Source organism: Thamnophis sirtalis, unplaced genomic scaffold, assembly GCF_051295495.1.
Source record: "Thamnophis sirtalis isolate CommonGarterSnake01/CBP01778 unplaced genomic scaffold, rThaSir2_p1.2 scaffold_3, whole genome shotgun sequence".
Classification (NCBI taxonomy): Eukaryota; Metazoa; Chordata; class Lepidosauria; order Squamata; family Natricidae; genus Thamnophis; species Thamnophis sirtalis.
The window spans coordinates 62226238-62245578 of record NW_028261383.1 but is presented as its reverse complement, the minus strand read 5'-3'; the positions used below and the strand labels follow the sequence as shown (position 1 = coordinate 62245578).

At 39.2% G+C, this 19341-nt stretch overlaps 1 protein-coding gene across 3 annotated transcripts in view; it reads left to right on the top strand.

Moving 5' to 3' along the window:
- Nucleotides 1–19341, top strand: part of PLXNA1 (plexin A1) — a 380392-nt gene that overhangs the window by 277078 nt on the left and 83973 nt on the right. For all 3 annotated transcript variants that reach the window (XM_087708971.1, XM_087708970.1, XM_087708972.1), the window contains exons 11-12: nt 10934–11030; nt 13310–13500. In XM_087708971.1, the coding sequence (XP_087565097.1) occupies nt 10934–11030; nt 13310–13500 (288 nt within the window). The remainder of the gene's footprint in view (nt 1–10933; nt 11031–13309; nt 13501–19341) is intronic.

Below are 19341 nucleotides of genomic sequence, written 5' to 3'. Positions count from 1 at the left end.
ATTATGAAATAAATTTGCTTCTCATCAAATGGGTGAGGGAGTAACAGGTAGAAGTGTTGATTAGTTACTGTTTAAATCTGTGGTATGTAACTACAGAGTGCTGTTGTAATCTAAATAGGGTGGTGTGGTTTTTTTTTAAAGAAAAAGTAAATAGAAATCCTGTTTGAGCTTTCAGGGCATGCACAGGATCCATCTGTGTATCTGTCAACAACAAATAAACGCAGCTTAAACGAAAATAATTGGAGTACAGCCATTCCTGTGCTGAAGTGCCAAGTCTTGAGGTTAGGTATCTGCAGCAATCACAACTGGCAAATCGGCAGTAGAAATTGAGGGATTTTCTTGCTGTTTTGCATGCTGCAAGAATATAACACGGAGATTCAAGCCCAGACTGTATTGATTAAGACTGTGCTGTTCTTTAATCTTTAAAATATTTACACATCTGTCTGGTACTCTTTGTTTCTTTAAGATATCTACAACGAAGACAGAATTATGTGTATAGGGACACTCAGAGAGGGAAAGATGTATATCTGGATGGCTGCCTCCTTATCTGCTACACTAAAGATACAGTTTTCTTAAGGGGTTAGGCCTTGAACTTCATGTTCCTAGCAGAGGCTGTCTGCCCATGATTACATCAATTTCCAAGAATCTCTACCCATCCAATTCGATCTAACAGATTGGGCATGCTGCAGATCCTGTCAGCTGTTGGGGCCTCTTCTGGAGTAGCCCCTGCTCTGTGACATATTCTCTCCACAGAGTAAATTAGAATGGCCTCAACTCTGCTGGCTTTCTGAAAGGCTGCCTGCTTAGTTGAGCCTGAGGCTCTGAACATGCTAAGAACCTCATTTCTTAGCCTTACTGTTAATTGGTTCATTACCTCAGCTAGTGTATAGATTAATTTTGGATGTTTTCATTCTTTAAATGTTTTTATTATTATTTTTATAGTTAGACATTGGTTGGGATATGTGACTATAGAGATTGATTGATTGGATGGATGAATGAATGAACAGTTAATTAATTAATTTCATGGACCCATGACTTTAAAAAAATATTTCCCTGCAGAAGAGATATTGCTGGCAATGAAAATTACCACTGTAGGAGCAACTCTAAAGGATAACTGGAAAGGTCTTGGGGATGAAAGCACCCTACTTTTATTTTTGTATTTTTAATGAGTTCTAGGAGGGGAGGAATCTGCTGGTTGATTATTTTCTGCTGAAATTCACAGTCGTAGCAGAATCCTGAAGGAGAGTGAGAACTGGAAAATGGACTGGGGAAAAGCATTGAACCAGTAACTGGCTTGAAGTGGGGGGCATTTTGTGTAAATATGCATTCTGGCCAAAGGCTAAGGTAACTTCCTTTAAGGTTACAGTCTAATCAAACATTTCAACTTAGCCCTTCCAACTTAAAACCCTTGCTTTTCAGTGCTCTATTGGGTAAAATAGCCATTATCCAGGATTTTATCTGTTATCTAAGAACCGTGGGCATCAGTGGTTAGAATGCAGTACTGCAGGAGTTCAATTCTGAGTGGCTCAAGGTTGACTCAGCCTTCCATGTTTCCAAGGTCGGTAAAATGAAGACCCAGATGGTTGGGTGCAATATGCTGACTCTGTAAACCACTTAGAGAGGGCTGTAAAGCACTGTGAGGGAATAAGTCTACTTGCTATTGCTATCTAGTCCTTAACTTTGTATTTATCAGGAATATATGCAAACAGAAGAGTGGGGAATTTATGCCTCCCAGCTTTGTCCACCATACTATGGTGTGATATAGTAGACTAGGAATATGCTTGGGAAAGGACAATAACAGTCCTTAAAAATTCCATCTTGATAACCAGATGTACCATTTTATAAACTCCTAGTTTTCAATGGAAGATGCTATATTTGGTTATTCAGGCTTATACTTTTATTGAATGGTCTCTCCTCCTGGTTTATTGAGGATAATCCAAACATGCCATTGAATTACACATAACACCATATTTTGTAGAATTTCAGTACCCTCATTGATTAATTCTCAACTAAGAACAGTTAATGATTTAATGCTCTCCTTGATGTTGATCAGCCTGCCCAACTAGTGTCTGCTCCTCACTTACCACAGGGGAAGATTTTGGATTTGTTTGTTTCTTTGAAGTTTCTGTTCTAAAAATGGAGACTCTGTCTATAACACTGTTGCCATGGTCATATCATTCTCTGGTTAATTTTAGACTGAAAGCTGATAGAAACTTCTAAGGGTCAAGGACCATTTAAAATTATCCAGTTAAAATACTTTATTTATCTAAATAGTTTCATGAAAGCTTTGGGGAATTTCTCATGGTATCTGTCAGTGATACTGTTAAGTGTCATGGCTGACTTCTGAAAAATGGAAGTAATTGAGGTGGTTGACATTGGCACTCCTAAGAACCCATTTCTCTTTGATAGAGGCAAATCTGCCCACTGCTTTATTAGGGATTTAAGAGTAGCGAAGGAGATGGGGCAACAGGTAGTAGAAAGACTTTTCTGACAAATTAGATTGAGGCACAATATGAAGCCCATCTGAAAATCTTCTGCTCTGCTATTCTTTTACATATGTCAATTTCAGTTCCATGTGCTTTTTTGATATTTTGTTTACCAGAATGTTGGAGGGAGGTACTGTTGGTAGCTCAATTTATACCCTTTTTATACCCTATCAATTTGCAATTGAGCAATTTGCTTTATTTTTATCCAGTTTGCTCTTTTTTCCCCCAATGTTGGGAAAGGCTGCAGGGCTAAAAATTTAGATACCTCTTGTCCGATTTTTGAGATTCTTTCCAAGTTGTAGATCTCAGGGATTTTGTTAGACTTGTGACAGATGATACTAAGTGTAAACAGAGGCCCATCTAATGATCTATTTGAACTGCTCCTTTACTACTCTCCAGCAACCATAAAGAACAGACTAACATTACTTTCTGTATTAAATGGCATATGCTCCAGCAAGATTGAATTGGACCTTGGGGAAATCCTTCTATAGCACTCGGGCTCTTCCTCTGAGAGAATGTTCAGAAAGTAGCACTTAACAGAGTATTGTTTGAAATCTTAGGTGTTGACCTATGGTGTTTTGTCCCCAATATAGTCTACCTGAGACCCCAGTGGGAGGTCATCTTGGGTTTTGGAGTGGGAAGTCACCAATAATGCTTCTATTGCTCTGAATGTGCCCTAAGTTTAAAAAAAATGGGCAAGAAAGAAGAACAAGTCTACAGAAGATAAAAGTGCTATGAATAAATACCAGGTTATTGGTTTGGGATGCTTAGGTCAGCCTCTTTTGGCTGAAAGAGCTGGTTCATATTTGGAAAATTTTCCTTAAAGCTCTTCCATCACTGGATTTGTCAGGCATGCTTTTGCACAAAAATGCCAAAAGTCTCAGCTGCCACCCTTCCTTAGCCAATTGGGTTTGACAACATGGCAACAGTTAGTTGTTGCTTTTCTTATCTTCCGTCTTGATTACTGCAACACACTGTATGTAGTACTACTCTTGAAAAATGTCCAGAACTTTCAGTTGGTATCAAATGCAACACAAAGGAAAGTGCTCATATGAAGCTTGTGTGAAAGAAATACAGATGGGGTATACAATGTTGAGTGTTGGTATTGAACATTTAAGTCATAAATAGGATCTGAATGTTTGGCTCATCTGTTAGGAGCTACTCTGTTAGGTTTTGCAGGCGTGGCCCTTTTGGAAATCTTCCAGATATCAAAGCTTTCTCTTTCAGTGGGGAGGGAATGTTGCTACATTACTTCTTTGGAAGTTTGTAGTTGGCCCAGCTTTCTTGGTGCTAAGAAAATCTGTAAAAACACATCTATTTTTAATGGTGAAATTAATTTAATGCTTGTTTTAATGTTACTTTAAAATAAAACATATCTATTAATTGTATTCTCTCTGTAACAAAATTAATCAGACAAAATATACATTAATGTATAATGATTTCAATTATAGAGTTATTCCTGATTGATACTTTAAAAAGATCAAGAATACATTACAGCAGGGAATGAAGGAAGAATTACACAAAAGCACAAAAGGCAAACCTTGTCCAGTAATGTGGCAATATCCTACCTACCCAGGTAGTTTATTTAATTCAATTTAGGTGCCATCTGACTCTGAATGGCTTACAATATAATAAACTATTAAAAATACAATACAAAATAAAACAAGATAGGATCTAGTTTCGCTATTCAAAAACATAGATGAAAACGCATCTGACAAGAGTCCATCTATCTTAGCCCAAGTTCTTCTGGGCCATATACAAAGCCAGCGGGGTGGGGGAGAGCCATGTGGCCAGGTATATAGATAGAGAGAGACAGACAGAAAGAGATAGATTAGATAGATAGACAGACACATGATTTAAATTGATATTTATATAGGTGTAGCAACAGTAAAGACAAATGTTACAATGGAATTGATTTTACCTGTTCCCAAGTGGTGTTTCATGTTTGTGATTTTTAAGGAATTGGCATTGACTTTAAATACGTTTCAGTCAGTGTAAAATAGGCAAGGCTAATAATATTTCTGTACCCTTTGCTCTTCTATTTTTTCCTCCATGCATACACATATAGTTATATTGTGAAAGGATATTATCATATGTATCAACAGTTATTTTTAAAGTGTTTTAAAAACATATTTTTACAAATCTGGTTTTAAAAAAAAATGAAAGCAAGACTTAGGACACAAATAATAGTTTCTACTGCCCCTTACCCCAATACTTTTTTGAAATTGTTTTTGCAAAAACAATGAATAAAATGTCAGTGGTGCTAATAATAATTACATGGGCATACAGGTTTTGCTTTGAGAGTCCTCCAAAAGGTAGCATTGCTAAAGCTATTCTGTCATTACTAATGAAAGTAGGACAATGCCGGCTGGCGACGCCTCGGAGTAGGGCCTTCTCTGTTGCCGCTCTGGCCTTATGGAATGAGCTACCCCCAGAGATCCGGACCCTACCCACTCTCATGGCCTTCCGTAAAGCTATCAAAACCTGGCTTTTCCGGCAGGCCTGGGGCTGTTGACCTCTTGATTGAGGTCCAGCCCCCTTTTGACTGGGTGCATGTTGTGTTTCTTCTTAATCTTGTTGTATTTTATTGTTTTAATTCTTTTTTTAATATTTTTCATTTCTGTAAGCCGCCCGGAGTCCTCCGGGATTCGGCGGCCTACAAATTCAATAAATGAAATGAAATGAAATGAAGAATCCCAGCAAAAATCAAGGTTTAAAATCAGAATGGGATTTATCATAGAGCCTTCAGCAGCATAGACCTCCAAAAGGGGGAAAATAATAATTCTTTCCCTGCTATGCTGTTGATGGTAGCTGCTTTCAGTGTGTTCCTTCTCTTGGAAAGAACTCTGCACATGGGTTCTTCTCTCTGTTTTACTGGTTGATAATCTGGATAGTCCTTGCTTCCTTGGGACTCTGCCTGGCGCCTGTGCTTTCTGCATCCAGAGTAAGTAAAAGTGAGAGAGAGCACATAGAGTAGAATTTACGCATAAAATGCAATGGGCCAATCTGGAAAATTGCTAGTTCAAAATGTGTTAAAACGTTTCTGCCAGGTTTTTTTGGACAGAGGCATGCTGCCATCCCACATTTAAATGGTGCTGGTGTGGAAACATTTGTATTACAATTTCAAAGTTGTCTCCCAAATCCAAGGAACCAACAGCCTAACACGTTCTACCATTCCGAGATACTCTGTGTGTATGCATAATGCAATGTTTGCTGATAGTGTAATTTCGTGAGAGCCTAACAAGCAAATTCAGGTTGCTGTGTGCGACAGCCATTAAGCCAGCCTAATACATTTGCAGAAGTGTATAATTGTAAAAATGTGAATAGAGAGATGTTAACAACATTGGCATGGAGCCACAAGCAATGTAAGACATCAACAAACATGATTGTTTAATAAACTGACCTTCATTATCTTCTCCCACATGCTTGTTTGGAAATAAGCCCTGTTGATTCCAGAAGACTACCTTCCAAATGCATGTATTTTGAGTTGCAATCCTAAATAGTTAGAAGTTGTCAGAGTACAACTAGATAGAGTTAAGGATAATAGTGAAACACAAAATTGGAATAAAATGAAGTAGAAAACCCAAGTGCTTAGTTTTGTTGTGTGGTGTCCGACTGCTGGCCATGGTTCAAATTTATTGGCTGCTTTCCTTCCTGTTTTCTTCAAAAGACCTACCTTTCAAACCCTCTCTCTAGCTCTTGGGATGCATTTCCATTCCATTCCTTTATGCATAGTTTGGAAATCCAAGAATACTCTTAAGCAATTATTGGCAAGACCAGCATTCTAGATTGTTCTTCCTCTAGATGAATGTTAGAAACACTGGCAATTGTAGAAGCTAATGGATTCCTAGTTCTTGGGTTTTTTTCCACATGTGCCCATCCATCATTTTGGTCCAATGTAGTATTAAAAGAGAAATTACTTTCAGTGCCTTCTTAATTATGTAAGTACATGCATGGCATGTTTTTAGCTGTCTAATGTAGCCTTCGTACTTCACTGCAATGAAGATGTTGAATTCATTAGCTTCAAGCAGCTTCTCCAATGTATGAGACAGTGAATCTGCATTGTACCATTGCTGGCTACAGATGATGGTTTATAGAACAGACTCCTTTATATTGCACTCTGAAAAGGTAGTCCTTTAGACAAGCAGACCAATTGTTGATATAGGAATGTATCTTTTCAAACTATGCACTGTAGGCTGCCCAAATTACTTTCAGGAGGGAGGGGAAGGAAGGAAGGTTATCATCCTATCTTAAAGCAAGGGAAGTCTTAATGTCATAAGAGATATTGCAATATAGCTGATTATTCATGAACATGAACCCTCATCTTGTCTAAGTCCTTGACTTATGCCATAGGTTTCAGAAGATCACCAGAAGTCTTAATAATTACCACCAAGGAAGTGTTTGTCAGATAGAAAGGGTCATGTTACGTGAGACAAAAATGCACATATCTGTCTCTCCTGTGTAAACTGTTTTTGTCAGAGCGGGTTTCTAAAGAGTTAATAATCTGCCAGTTCCCACTTTGTACCCTATTCAAAAGGAATTCATTTCCAAAAAGATCCAGGGCAGAGAAATGCAAATAAGTGTTTCGGACAGCTGCAGGCTGTATGCCTTTCTGAGATGCCAGGGCCCCAAATGAGACATGTCAGAGTACAAATTGAAAATGCCAATTTCACTTATTCTGCCACGCTGCTCGTCACAGCTAAATCCTTCCCTGCCACCCTCCCAAAACACTTTTCTCTTTCCAAATGATGGGTACTTTTCCTTTATGTAAATATACGTGACCTTTTTTAAGTTATTCCTATAGACAGCTTCTTTGGCCTGTTTCCAATTAGTCCAACATAGCCAGAAAAGAATGAGACATGAACATACACAAATACAGTCACACACACTTACACAACTGCATGTACCACATTATGCAAACACCAATTATTTCCAAGTCTCTACTGACCTTTAAATAGCTTATATATTATATTGCATAAAGATATTATTGATGTGAACTTATATTAGCTGCACTTCAATTATCTGAACTTGTGATTATACAATCTGTATTTAGAGCTCTATTCTTTGGTGCAGATAGTTGGAATTACAGAGCAGCCTTTCCAGCTTGATGTTGTCTGGGTTACCGTCAGCAGTTAACTTGGACAGTGCCATGCTAGTGAGGGATTATTCTAGGAAAGGCATTTATGGAAGAGAAATAAAATTAATGAATAAATGGTTGGTTGAATGTGCCATCATGTTGTTGATTCTTGGTGACCAAATAGATGTTCTCCATGAAAATATAATAATAGTTCAGATAAATACATCAACCCGCAGATAGGACACTTGGTTGAAATGCATTAATGGTTTAATTTAATATTTTTAAATTTTTAATTTTAAAACCATTTTATATCATATTCAGCCCTTTAGGCAAGCCTTCCTCAAATTGATGCTCTTCAGATATATTATTCAATGACTCTGGGCATATATGTGAAGAATGCTAAATAGGTAAAGTGGGTTTTAAACCGCTGAATTTAATTAAAGAATATTTTATATCATTAATATTATAGATCAATGGTTGATAAATTTTTCAGGCTCAGGTGCCATTGCAGAAGCTCACATAATGGGCAAATATCTGTCAGGCACAAACAATCAGATTCACATGTGGAGATTTCAATTAGCTCTTTTATTGCTTCAGCCAGACAGTTACACAGAAGTCTTCTCAAATTGGCAGTTTGCACCTGGATCAGACAAGATAAGGTTCAGGGGCATTCAAAGGTAGTCAGACTTCCCTCTCTTATGCCCACATAGGGATTCCACACTAATTCCCTGCTTGACTCCTCTCTCCAACAATGTCTTACAAATGCCAAGATCTTAAATTTCAGAAGTTTTAACCTATTTTTCCAAAGAAGAAATGTCTCCAGGTAGTTATTGGGTTACAAGAATTAGCGACAAGACTTACGATGGAGTTAAACAAAGAGGGACTTGCAATGAGTCCATCCATGTAGTTATGTGATTATAATCCAGGCCCTTGATGCCTGCTTCATGAGTATGATATTGCAGTGAGTCACAGTCACATGATCACAGTTTGCTAACTCCTCACAATGATAATGGGAAAACTGCCAGGAGTTGCAAGTTGCAATCACATGAGGTAGTTGCTTAAGAATCGCCTGGGGTTCTAGCTTAATGACAACAATCAGAATGGTCAGAATTGCTGTCACTAACCAATGGGGTCACATGAAAACTTTAAGCCTTAGCAATAGCAATCCTGGTCCCAATTATCATCACAAACCAAGAACTACCCTCATAGAGAGTTTGGCCATTGTTATTTAATATGGGAGTACATGAACATCATTCTAGTGTGTAAGTCTATGCCTATGGGTGCTCTGTAACTAACCTTTATTAATTAAGGCTTGAGATCTATATTGCTATAACAGCCCAGGGGTGGGCTGCTACGGGTTCATCCGGGTTTGGGGCAACCCATAGCTAATATTATGGCCAGTTCGGAAACCTCCAAATCCCACCCCTGGGTGGCTCGGCCCACCCCACCCCTACCAGAGTCTCCACCCAGCCCATTTCGGATGTGAGGTAAGTGTAGAGCCCGTGCAGAGGCTTGGGGAGGGGGGAAAACGGGCCTTCTGGAAGGCTGGAAATGGACCCATTTTTGGCCTCCGGAAGGCCTCCAGAGCCTGGGGAGGCATTCACCCTCCCAGAGGAAAGCCTCCGGAGTCTCAGGAAGGTGAAAATGCTGCCCCCACCGGCAATGGTGCAGGAGGTCGACTAGGCCACGCCCACCCAAGCAACCAGGCAGAGAACCCATTGCTGAAAATTTTGAAGCCCATCCCAGGGCTTCATATTGTGATTCTATATTGTTTCTGGCTCTCTATGGAAAAAAAAATTGGTCACATCATTTAACACAGCTCAGAAATTGAGTGTTTCTGTTTTGTGTTTTGTTTCTCATTTTCTATGAATAAGAGTTCACCTGTATTCTGTATGTTTTATAGCTTTTTTAAAAAGTACAAATTAAGACAAATTGGATTTCCATGGAAGTTGAAGAGGAGGAGGGAGAGAAAAGAGAGACTTGGAAGAATACATGGCTTGGGGAAGATACTTGTTGCCTTTTCCATTTTTGGGCTGTCTAACGCCTTGGTGGCTAATCTACTGCTGTGGCTGAGCAGGGAGGGGGTGTTTCCAGAGCAGGGGGGGGGAAAGCTGCACCTGTAGTATCCATAGTTCCCTAACAAACTCCAGCAAGCTATGAATCTTTCATTTAATCTCTCCTGACACGCCTGTCATTTTCTCCGGAGAAAAGCAGAGAATCTCTCGCCAAAGGAGGTCATTAGCTGTCAGGGAAGGTTCCGACTGCCTTCCTGTCTTCCTATCGATTAAGCCTCCACATGCACGCAGGCACTGTGAAGGGAATATTGATGAGGCTGCAAGAAGTTTGTCTGAAGCAAGAGATTGGGTTAGGTTTATTTTTCACAGAGATAGATGGGGTGAAGGCTCATGGTGATGTAGGATGGAAATACAATTCCCAATTTGCGTGCCTCTGTAATCATCCTTAGAGAGATAGTCTTCCTTAAGTCCGTTGCATTTTCATTTTCTTCTCCTGCTGTAGAAGAAGCTGAACAGTATTTGCCAGCTCAACAGAGACAAAAGTAATGTCTCCAGCTGCTGAGAGGCTTTAGATTCTATTCTTCCTCAGTTTAAATATTTATTCAGACAAAGGCTCCTTGCTCTGTTGTCTTATTTTGAGGAACAGGTGCACAGCATTCCTGGGCGCTGAATGATGATTAGAATAAAATAACTTCAGTTTGTACTTTTTATTAATTTATGCAGTGACAACACTCATTTATAGCTTGTATATTACTTGAATAGGTCTGAAAATCACTTTGTTTTAGGTTTTGTGTATTCTCGGATTTTACTTTAACAACAAGCCCAGTTTATTAGGTGATGCAATTTTGTGCCAAGGACCATTAGCCTCAACAGCTCAAATAAATTACGCATGTGATTTGACATCCAGTAGATTTGCTCAATTCTTACCAATCATTTTCTACTGGTAAAGAATATTACAAATCCAGAACCAGACTGTCTTAACATTGCCTAAATAGGCAAAGGGAAAATTGAAGTGGAAAATAATTTAGATGCTTTGGATTGATACCCAGTTTGGACTTTTCCCCAAAGTGCATTCTGTCTGGCAAAACTGTAATGAACCATCTGGGAGGGAAATAAAGAAAATTGTCATGGTGTTGTTGTTCCCTAGTTATTGGGGAGACTTAGTTTCTGACCAATCTGTCTTGCTTTTGACATGATCATAATTGGAAGAGGAAGATCCAGGTAGGTGAACTTGAAATTAGTGAGAATAATGTGATGTCTTCCACTGGCCTTTCATTTGCCTCTTGGTTTGTATCTGCTATTTTTGTGTAAGGTTGACTAATAGACTCTGTGCCCTGTTGTGTCTTTTTTGGCAGTATTTCTATGAAGGGAATGACATCAGTGACCTCCCAGTGAACCTTTCTGTTGTGTGGAATGGAAACTTCATAATTGACAATCCCCAAAACATCCAAGGTAAGCTGAAATAGGGAATCTAGAAACATCTTCAGTTATAACAAAAAAATTTCCATAGTAAACTGTCTCCACACTTTAATCTTTGAACCAGCCAGCTGGGGACCATATTGAAATTAACAAACTGCCACAAGTGAAAATTCAAAACATTTTGCCCATATGAGCAAACACTTTCCTTACATATAGCAAAGTTAAAGAAGACAGTCTGGAAAGACCTGGTTTTATAACTTATTCTCTCTCTATGTCTAATGTGTCTCTGGAAATGCTACAAATTATTCAGTTAACTAAATGCACATCCTGTATAGCAGGAAACCATGAGCAAGTTTTATTAATGCAACTTAGGTCATTCATAAATGTCCTAGATGAGAGGATTGAAGGGGGTCTCATCAGAAATTTGCAGATGACACAAAACTGGGGGAATTGCTGACACTTTGGAAGATAGTTTCAGGTTCAGAAGGTCTTAATAGACTTGCGCATTGGGCTCCATTCAACAAGTTGCAATCCAATGGTGAGAAGAGTAAAGTCCTGCATTTAAGCAGGAAAAGCCATATGTACCAGCACAAGATAGACATTATCTGACTCAACAATAGTGCCTATGAAATGGGTCTAGGTTTCTTGGTGTATGTAAGTATGACTCAGTAGTGTGCTGCAGCTTCTAAAAAGTCAATACAGTCCTGGATTGCATTGACACAGGGATAGTTTCAAGATCGAAGGAAGCAAAAGTATCACTCTATATCACACTGATGATGTCACATTTGGAATATTGTCTCCAGTTTTAGCAATAGCAATAGCAGTTAGACTTATATACCGCTTCATGAGCTTTCAGCCCTCTCTAAGCGGTTTACAGAGTTAGCATATTGCCCCCACAGTCTGGGTCCTCATTTCAGCCACCTCGGAAGGATGGAAGGCTGAGTCAACCTTGAACCAGTGAGATTTGAACCGCTGAACTGCAGATAGCAGTCAGCTGAAGTGACCTGCAGTACTGCACTCTAACCACTGCGCCACCCCGGCTGCTTTGGTCACAACAGTATATAAAAAATGTTGAGGCCCTAGCAAGAGTGCAAAGAAGAGCAACAAATATGATAAGTGTCAGCCCTGGAGGCCATCTTCTTCTTTGGATCTTCAGGGCTGCCAGACTTGGTGGATGGGCATGCTGTGGGAAATGGGAGGAGGGGGTTGAATGGAAATGGGGTGAGATGTATAGCCATAACAATTTTTTTCCCTAGGAGTCAAGGACGTTCAACCTGCACCTGAAGAGGTGTGACTGAGAAATAACTCCAGTTAGGACGTTGACCTGATTGAATCATGTGATGGACATGTGGGTGCAGCAGAAGGGACTTTGATTTTCTTTTGGGTGGGGAAAACCCAGGAACTTTCAGATGTGCCAATATGACATTTCTAATAAAATGGAACTTTGATGCCTGCCTCGGAGTCTTAACTTCTGTTGGGGGTGTTACTTGGAACCCTAACAATGAGTATATCAGGGTTCCAAATAGCATCCAAAAGTAAATCAGAGTCCAAGGCAAAGTACTGCTCAAAGTTCCAATTTATTAAGAGAGTCATGTTGGCACATCTGGGAAAACCTGAATCTGAAAGCTTCCCAGTTGAAAGTTCAAGATTTTTCCCCACACCCACAAGTCCATCACATGGCCCAATCTTCCTCTGCCATGCTGGCAGTTCCACCCATCCAGTTCTGATCAGGTGCAGAGGTGCAAAGACAAAGGATGACCTTGGCTTTCTAGAAAGAATTTTGTTATGGCTACATAGATCTGCTCCGTAGAATCCCCCCTCCCATTTTCCCACAATAGAAAATGCATAGTGGAATAATAGAAAGTGTGGCAGGCCAAAGATCCAAAAGAAAATATGGCTGCAGGCCTGACAGTGTGTTTTGGAGGCTAATTCCTATGATGGATGATTAAAAGCACTAGGTATGTTTCGTTTAGCGAAGAAGAGTATGGCAGCAGTCTTCCAATACTTGAAGGGCTGCCCCAGAGAAGAGGATGTTAATTTATTCACCATAACACCTGAGGACAGGATAAGAATCAATGGCTGGAAATTCGCCAGAGAGAGATGCAACCTGGAAATAAGGAAAAATCTCCTGACAGTGCGAACTATTAAGTAGTGGAAGGGTTGCCTCCAACCTCATTGGAGATTTACAAGAAAATATTGGACAACCATTCATCCTATATGGTTTGAGAGTGCCTACATTTGGCAGAGGATAGTCTGTTTAGCAAATTCTACCTTGCACCAATTTATCTTTGAGTGTATTCTTTCCTCTGCAGCTCACTTGTACAAGTGCTCAGCTCTGCGAGAAAGCTGTGGGCTGTGCCTGAAAGCAGATCCACGCTTTGAGTGTGGCTGGTGTGTGTCAGAAAAACGATGTTCCCTACGTCAACACTGCCCAGTATCGGAAAGTAGCTGGATGCATGCAAGCAATGGCAATAGCCGTTGTGCAGATCCCAAAATCCTTAAGGTATGTTTGGGATTGGGGGGGGGGTTGCACTGCCAATGAAGAGAGCCTTTCACCATTCTCATTCTTAACAGTATACAGGAAATTGGTTGTGTCACAGGGTGCCTGGAAATACTTGGTCCTGTAATATTTTATGGACTGATAGGCATATCCTACAGCTGTTGGTATTAATCAGCTTTGCACACTACTGATTTCATGTTCATAATCCCTTAGCTTACCTAGCTGTGGTATCAGGGGAATTTCCTTGGCAAATCATGAAACGGCGTCAGAGGAGGCTAAGAATTATAGGATTTGACGTGTAACACATCTGGCAGATACCATGCTGGGGAAAGCTGGTGTGTATAACATTCCTGTGGCACACAATGCTGCTGTCAGTTTAGACTGCTAGTTCTTCAGCTGTTACAAATACTTTCATCATGTCATTTTACTTTTTAGAGGCTCTTTTTAACAAATTTGGTAAAATTCTCTCTTATCCTTCATAGGTTTTTAAGAAGTACTAATGCTTATTTGATTATGCTACTGCTGTCATTGACATGCTGCTGATGAAATGGTATAGAGGATGTGATTCAGTGGTTAGAATTAGATACATATCCTACATGCCATTTCTAGGACTGATTTTTCTCCTTTTCTACTTAGCTTCTCCCTGTGACTTTCGTTCTGCTCTCACTGTAGAATGGAGATGTTTAATATCAATCGATATTTGTGGCTTGCAAGAGTTCATTGTTCAAATCTGAAGAATTGCTCTGAGGGCAATTGGTCAGATCTAATGAATTACTCTCAGGGCAATTCCCTCTAATAGGCAGGGGCTGGAAGTGAATTTGGCACATATTCACTGCATTAGAAGGCATTTGTTTCTAGAGCACTTCTTGTATATATGAAACTCACGCTCTGAAGTCTGTCTGCTAAAATACAGGGATAGAAATCAGTCACTATGGTAGATCAACATTCTCTGCTTTTATGAAGTTTCTACATAAGTTTATCCTGAAGTATATCCATCCAATTATCTTTGCATCTAAGAATAGAAAGGAGGAGATGAAAACAAAGGAAAAAGCAAAAAGTTCAGGAAACTGCAGCTTTCTCTGCTGCAAAGCTGAATGCCATTGAATATTAGTCTGAAAATGAGCTGTAGCCTTTTTAATAGTTTCCTTTCTCATTTTAACATGTTTTTGTAATTATTGAACACTCTCTCTTTCCTCCCTCCCTCTCCCGCCCTCTCTCTCCCCACTCCCCCCACTTCTCAATAATCTCTTCCTCTCATTTCATCGTTCAGTTTTGGTCTTCTATTCCTTTTACTGTCCTACTGAATGGGATCTTTTTGTCACCACCCATCTCACCTGTATGGGGTTTCCCCCCCCCCCGCTCCTCCTCTTTTGACTGTTTCTGAAGAATATAGGGGAATATGTATTTTTCTCTGTAGAAGAATGAGAGAAAATTGGTCCAGATCAGTGTTTCTTAAAATGTGGTCAGAGGAATCCTGGGGCCTCCGAGACCCTCCCAGAATTCTGCAAAATCAAAATTATTTGCCAGATATTGAAGATGTTTGCAATAATTTAAAATATTTCCATTATTACTTTTTTATATGTTACACAAATATTTATGTTAACCTCTAATGGGTTCGATAGTGTTATTTTTTATAGGATTCAATATATACGGTAATTCTATGAATGCCTCCATTTTAACTTAACTTATAAATTTAATCCATACAAACAAAAACACTTTTGGGATCCTCTATAATTTTTAAAAGTGGGAAGGGGTGATGAGAGCATCTCAATGAAATTGCAACAGCAGAAATCATAAGGTTAAGTCATACCTTTAATGGCTTTAAATTGAGCTCCCAAATTTAAACCTGCAGAAAATAGGCATCATTCCCCAAGCAATAATATTTTGGTTCTTAAAAGCTTCATCCTTTTAAATATGAATGTTAGAATCCTAAATCCGGGTTCATGATACACCTGGTGCTAGTAATGAGTTATGGGCTTTTAAGAACCAATTGAGTGCACTATGTTGTGAAGTATCAGTTGTCATAGGAAAAGAGAAATTTAATAATGTAAGACCACAATAAAATCTCAGAGCTACCAAGTGGGTATGGCAACATATGGATGGCTTATCTGCATTTTTAAAGTAATTGTCAGCATTTCATTCTACTACAACTCTACATTACTAAATTATGAAAACTAAATTAAGAACTTGTTCCTGCAGTTGTACACCCTGCATAAGCAGATCAAATAGTTTATTGCTGTGTATTTTGGGGGTGGGTGTGTGGGTGTTACATTGTTATTACTTTTTCACAGATATTGCTGTGCAGGCTTCAAGAAAATGCAGAGATAGTTTATTTGCTAGGATCATCCAGAGTGCATGGAATCAGGGGTATAAAATATGCTGGGCAGTTTGTTTGTTTGTTTGTTCATTTAATCCTGGAAAATACAAGTAGTAAAGTTACTTAGTATGTTACTCTTGGGAGAGAGACAGTGGATGAGTTTACACAGTAAGCTGAGATACTTTAAAAAAACACTCACACACACACACAAAAAACCCGCTTTGTTTATTAAGCCATAAATTGTGGATTCAGAGATTGTTCAGTTACAGTTACTAGCCAAAATCCAAGCAAAATTAAATGTTAAAGCTTACCTACTGATACCAACCTGTGATTTCTACTAGATTGAAGGGAAATAGGGTTGAAGTACATCCATTTAAAATAGAAAGCTGGTGTCTGAGATTTTAGCTTTTAGAATAGAAGTGTTTGAATGCTGAAAAATAAATTCAGCTCTATCTTTTGATGCACTGCTCAGATAATGCCTTCCTCTTCTTTGATACATTGCCATAGAAAACAATTGAGGAGATTTGTGGAAGATCTTTGATAGGAAAAAAAAAGATGATAATCTGCTTCAGCTATAACTTCTCTAGTCTAGTGCAAGCATTGTAGAAGAGCTCCAAGAGAGTCGATTTGGGAGAATAGGTGAGAAAATATTGTTCTGGCTGTCAGAATAAAAAAAAAGCATTTATGTGATCTACTAATTAAATTAAGTTGCTCTTGATTGATTTGATAAGATTGTTGTGCTTACTCCTTCCCTTTAGCACCATAATTGTGCTAAGAAAGACTTGACAATTGCTATCTCTATTATTATTGTAATAAAATCAAGCCAAGTGATTGAGTGTGATCTTAATATTCCCACTTTACTCACAGGAAATTGAGAGATTTTGAGTTAATATTAAAACACTCTCCATGTCAGATCTTTATTTTGTCTTTTATCACTTTGGCATATTACTATCCAAAATCTGACCCCAAAGTTCCCTTTCCTTTAAATTCTATTTTAGATATGAAGAACTGAATCTACCACATGAAAATGCTGCATTTTGTTGCCAGACTTCTCTATGATAAAGTTCCTTTTTCGGATCCCAACTAACATACACTTTGCTTGACTGCCAGTTGCAATACTGAAGCTGGGCCCATATAGTTGTGTTGTTTCAAACTTTGGCTCACTTCTCTGCCTCCAGTCTTACACTCTGTAGTTAACATTCTTAACTGCATGGACAGATCAGCTATTCTGAAATTAAATGGTCAAACAATCACAACGCTTAGTAGACGATTCATTATTTTCATATTTTGGGGACTGGTATTTCTTACATTCACTTGGCAGATATGAAGGGTTGTGCTCCAAAACCAATTAGAGGAAGAGGGCTGCTGTTTGTCAGACAGAGCTGGGGTGGGAGTTTGTGTATAAGAAGAGAACAAAATAGCTGGATTTTCCTGCCAGCTTTGGTTCCCAAGTGTCTTGTTTAACGATGACCCCACACACACAATGTGTCAAGCAGTGTCAACTTTTTCCCAGTGTTGCTTCTCCCCAAACGTGTGGCCCTTGTCAGTTTTGCTGCAGTAGAGGAGAAATCTAACATGCCATGGAAGCCTTTTGCACTAATTTAACAATACCAAACCACATCACAACTCACCAGGTACCCAGAGGAGCCTAGTTTAGGGAACAATAACTCAAGTCGCCTGTTGTAACAGCTGCTTTATTGCATTCTGATTCTGGATAGCAGTGCATGATTAGATTAAATGTAGGTGAATGATAGACTCCAGTTTTCAAATTGTCTTGTCTTGTATAAATTCTAGAGCGTGGCAAGACTCAGGCCCTTGTCATAGTTAATCAATGGAATAACCTGCAAATCAGAGAACAAAGATGGGCTTTGTAGCCTTGGATTGATCATACATGTTGTCTCTGGGCAAGCAGAGACAGATCTGCACTATGTCATATGGTCATTGTCCAGCAGAACCTTTTTTCCATCTGTCAATAGGTAGAGTCATTGTTGATGTCAATGAAATGGAAAATGACTTCATACATTGCATCTCGGAAGTTGTACTAAACTTTTCCAGGTTGGGAGTTGATTGAGAAATTTAAAACCTGGCAGATTTTGTTGATTCTGGGTTTTGGCCAAGTCAAAATTTGGAGGAGAGTTGTTCAGAGAGGTCGGGCAAGGCTGGTTTATCATCTTCCCCCCTCCAACAGAGTAACAGAGTTGGAAGGGATCTTGTAGGTCATCTAGTCCAAACCAATATCATTTCAGAGAAATGGTTGTCCAATCTCTTCATAAGAACTGCTTCACATAGTCTGTGTGGCAGGCTGCCAGACAATTTCCCTGCACTCTCATTTTCTTAATTCTCAAAATTATGTGCTTGAAATAAAGAATAATTGCTTAAGGCTAACAAGCAATAGAGAAACTCAGAGTTGCAGGGTGCAGGTGTAGTTGGATCTTCTGCTTTTAGAACTCAGGACACTGACAGGATATTCTAACCCCCCTTGGATCTTCCTAGCTCCTTCCTTTCTCTTCCCCTCTCCCCTTATTGAGTTAATGCATTTAATATCCATCAGTCAATAATCTAGAACAGGGATGTCAAGCTTGCGGCCCGTAAGATGGATACATCATGCGCTGCCCATTTCCAATGCCTGGTTTAGCGAAGGGGAAAAAAAGTTGTGATGTGTCATGTGATGCCACCATGATGATGTGAGTTTGACGCCCCTGATCTAGAATGATAGTGTTATCTATATTTGCATCCTCCCCTGGAAGTGTACAAACAAAATCTCTTCCCTTCCCTTCCCTTCCCTCATTTCAGTTTGACCTCAACTGACTGCAACAAACTCTGGTGTCTCACAGTATAAAAAAATAGGAATCCCCAATAGAAGGCATTTAATTGATTGATTGATTGATTGATTGATTTTGTTTGCCACCCATCTCACCACAGGGTGACTCTGGCCGGCTTACAAGGTTAAAACCAAATAAAACTGTGTGTGTATGTGTGTGTGTATTTATAGATCATAACTTGCACTTTGAATCACACCTGGAAGCAACTTGGCGTTCCACAAAGTGGGATGGGCATCATTGCATCATTGCCCATCATGTTACATTCTTGGCCAGTTGAAGCTTTGCAGGTTGTCATACTTCTATGAAAGTGATTCTTTAAATCACTTTCTAGCTACAGTGCTAGATGTAAGCCTAGAACCAAACAATTTGGGCTTACCAGGCTTTGGGAAACTTGCTTGCTTATGACTCATTATCTCCATTAAGATCAATTCAATAAATGTTTGGTTTTTTTAAAAAAAAACAATGATCTGGGCATTTAGTGAAGTATAACTTGCAGGCTGACTCATAAACATAGAAATTCCTTCTCTTGGAGACTTGCCAATCCCTGTGCATTTGTTAGAGTCAGTATAAAGCTGTTCCGTAGGCAGCACTGGGAGGCTTTGTCTTGACTATACTTTTATGTCTTCTGTCTATTTTTAAACATAAAGTGTTTCCTGAGTATTTAAGAGTTTTCAGCAGGCAAATTAAGAATTACATGCATTCCAA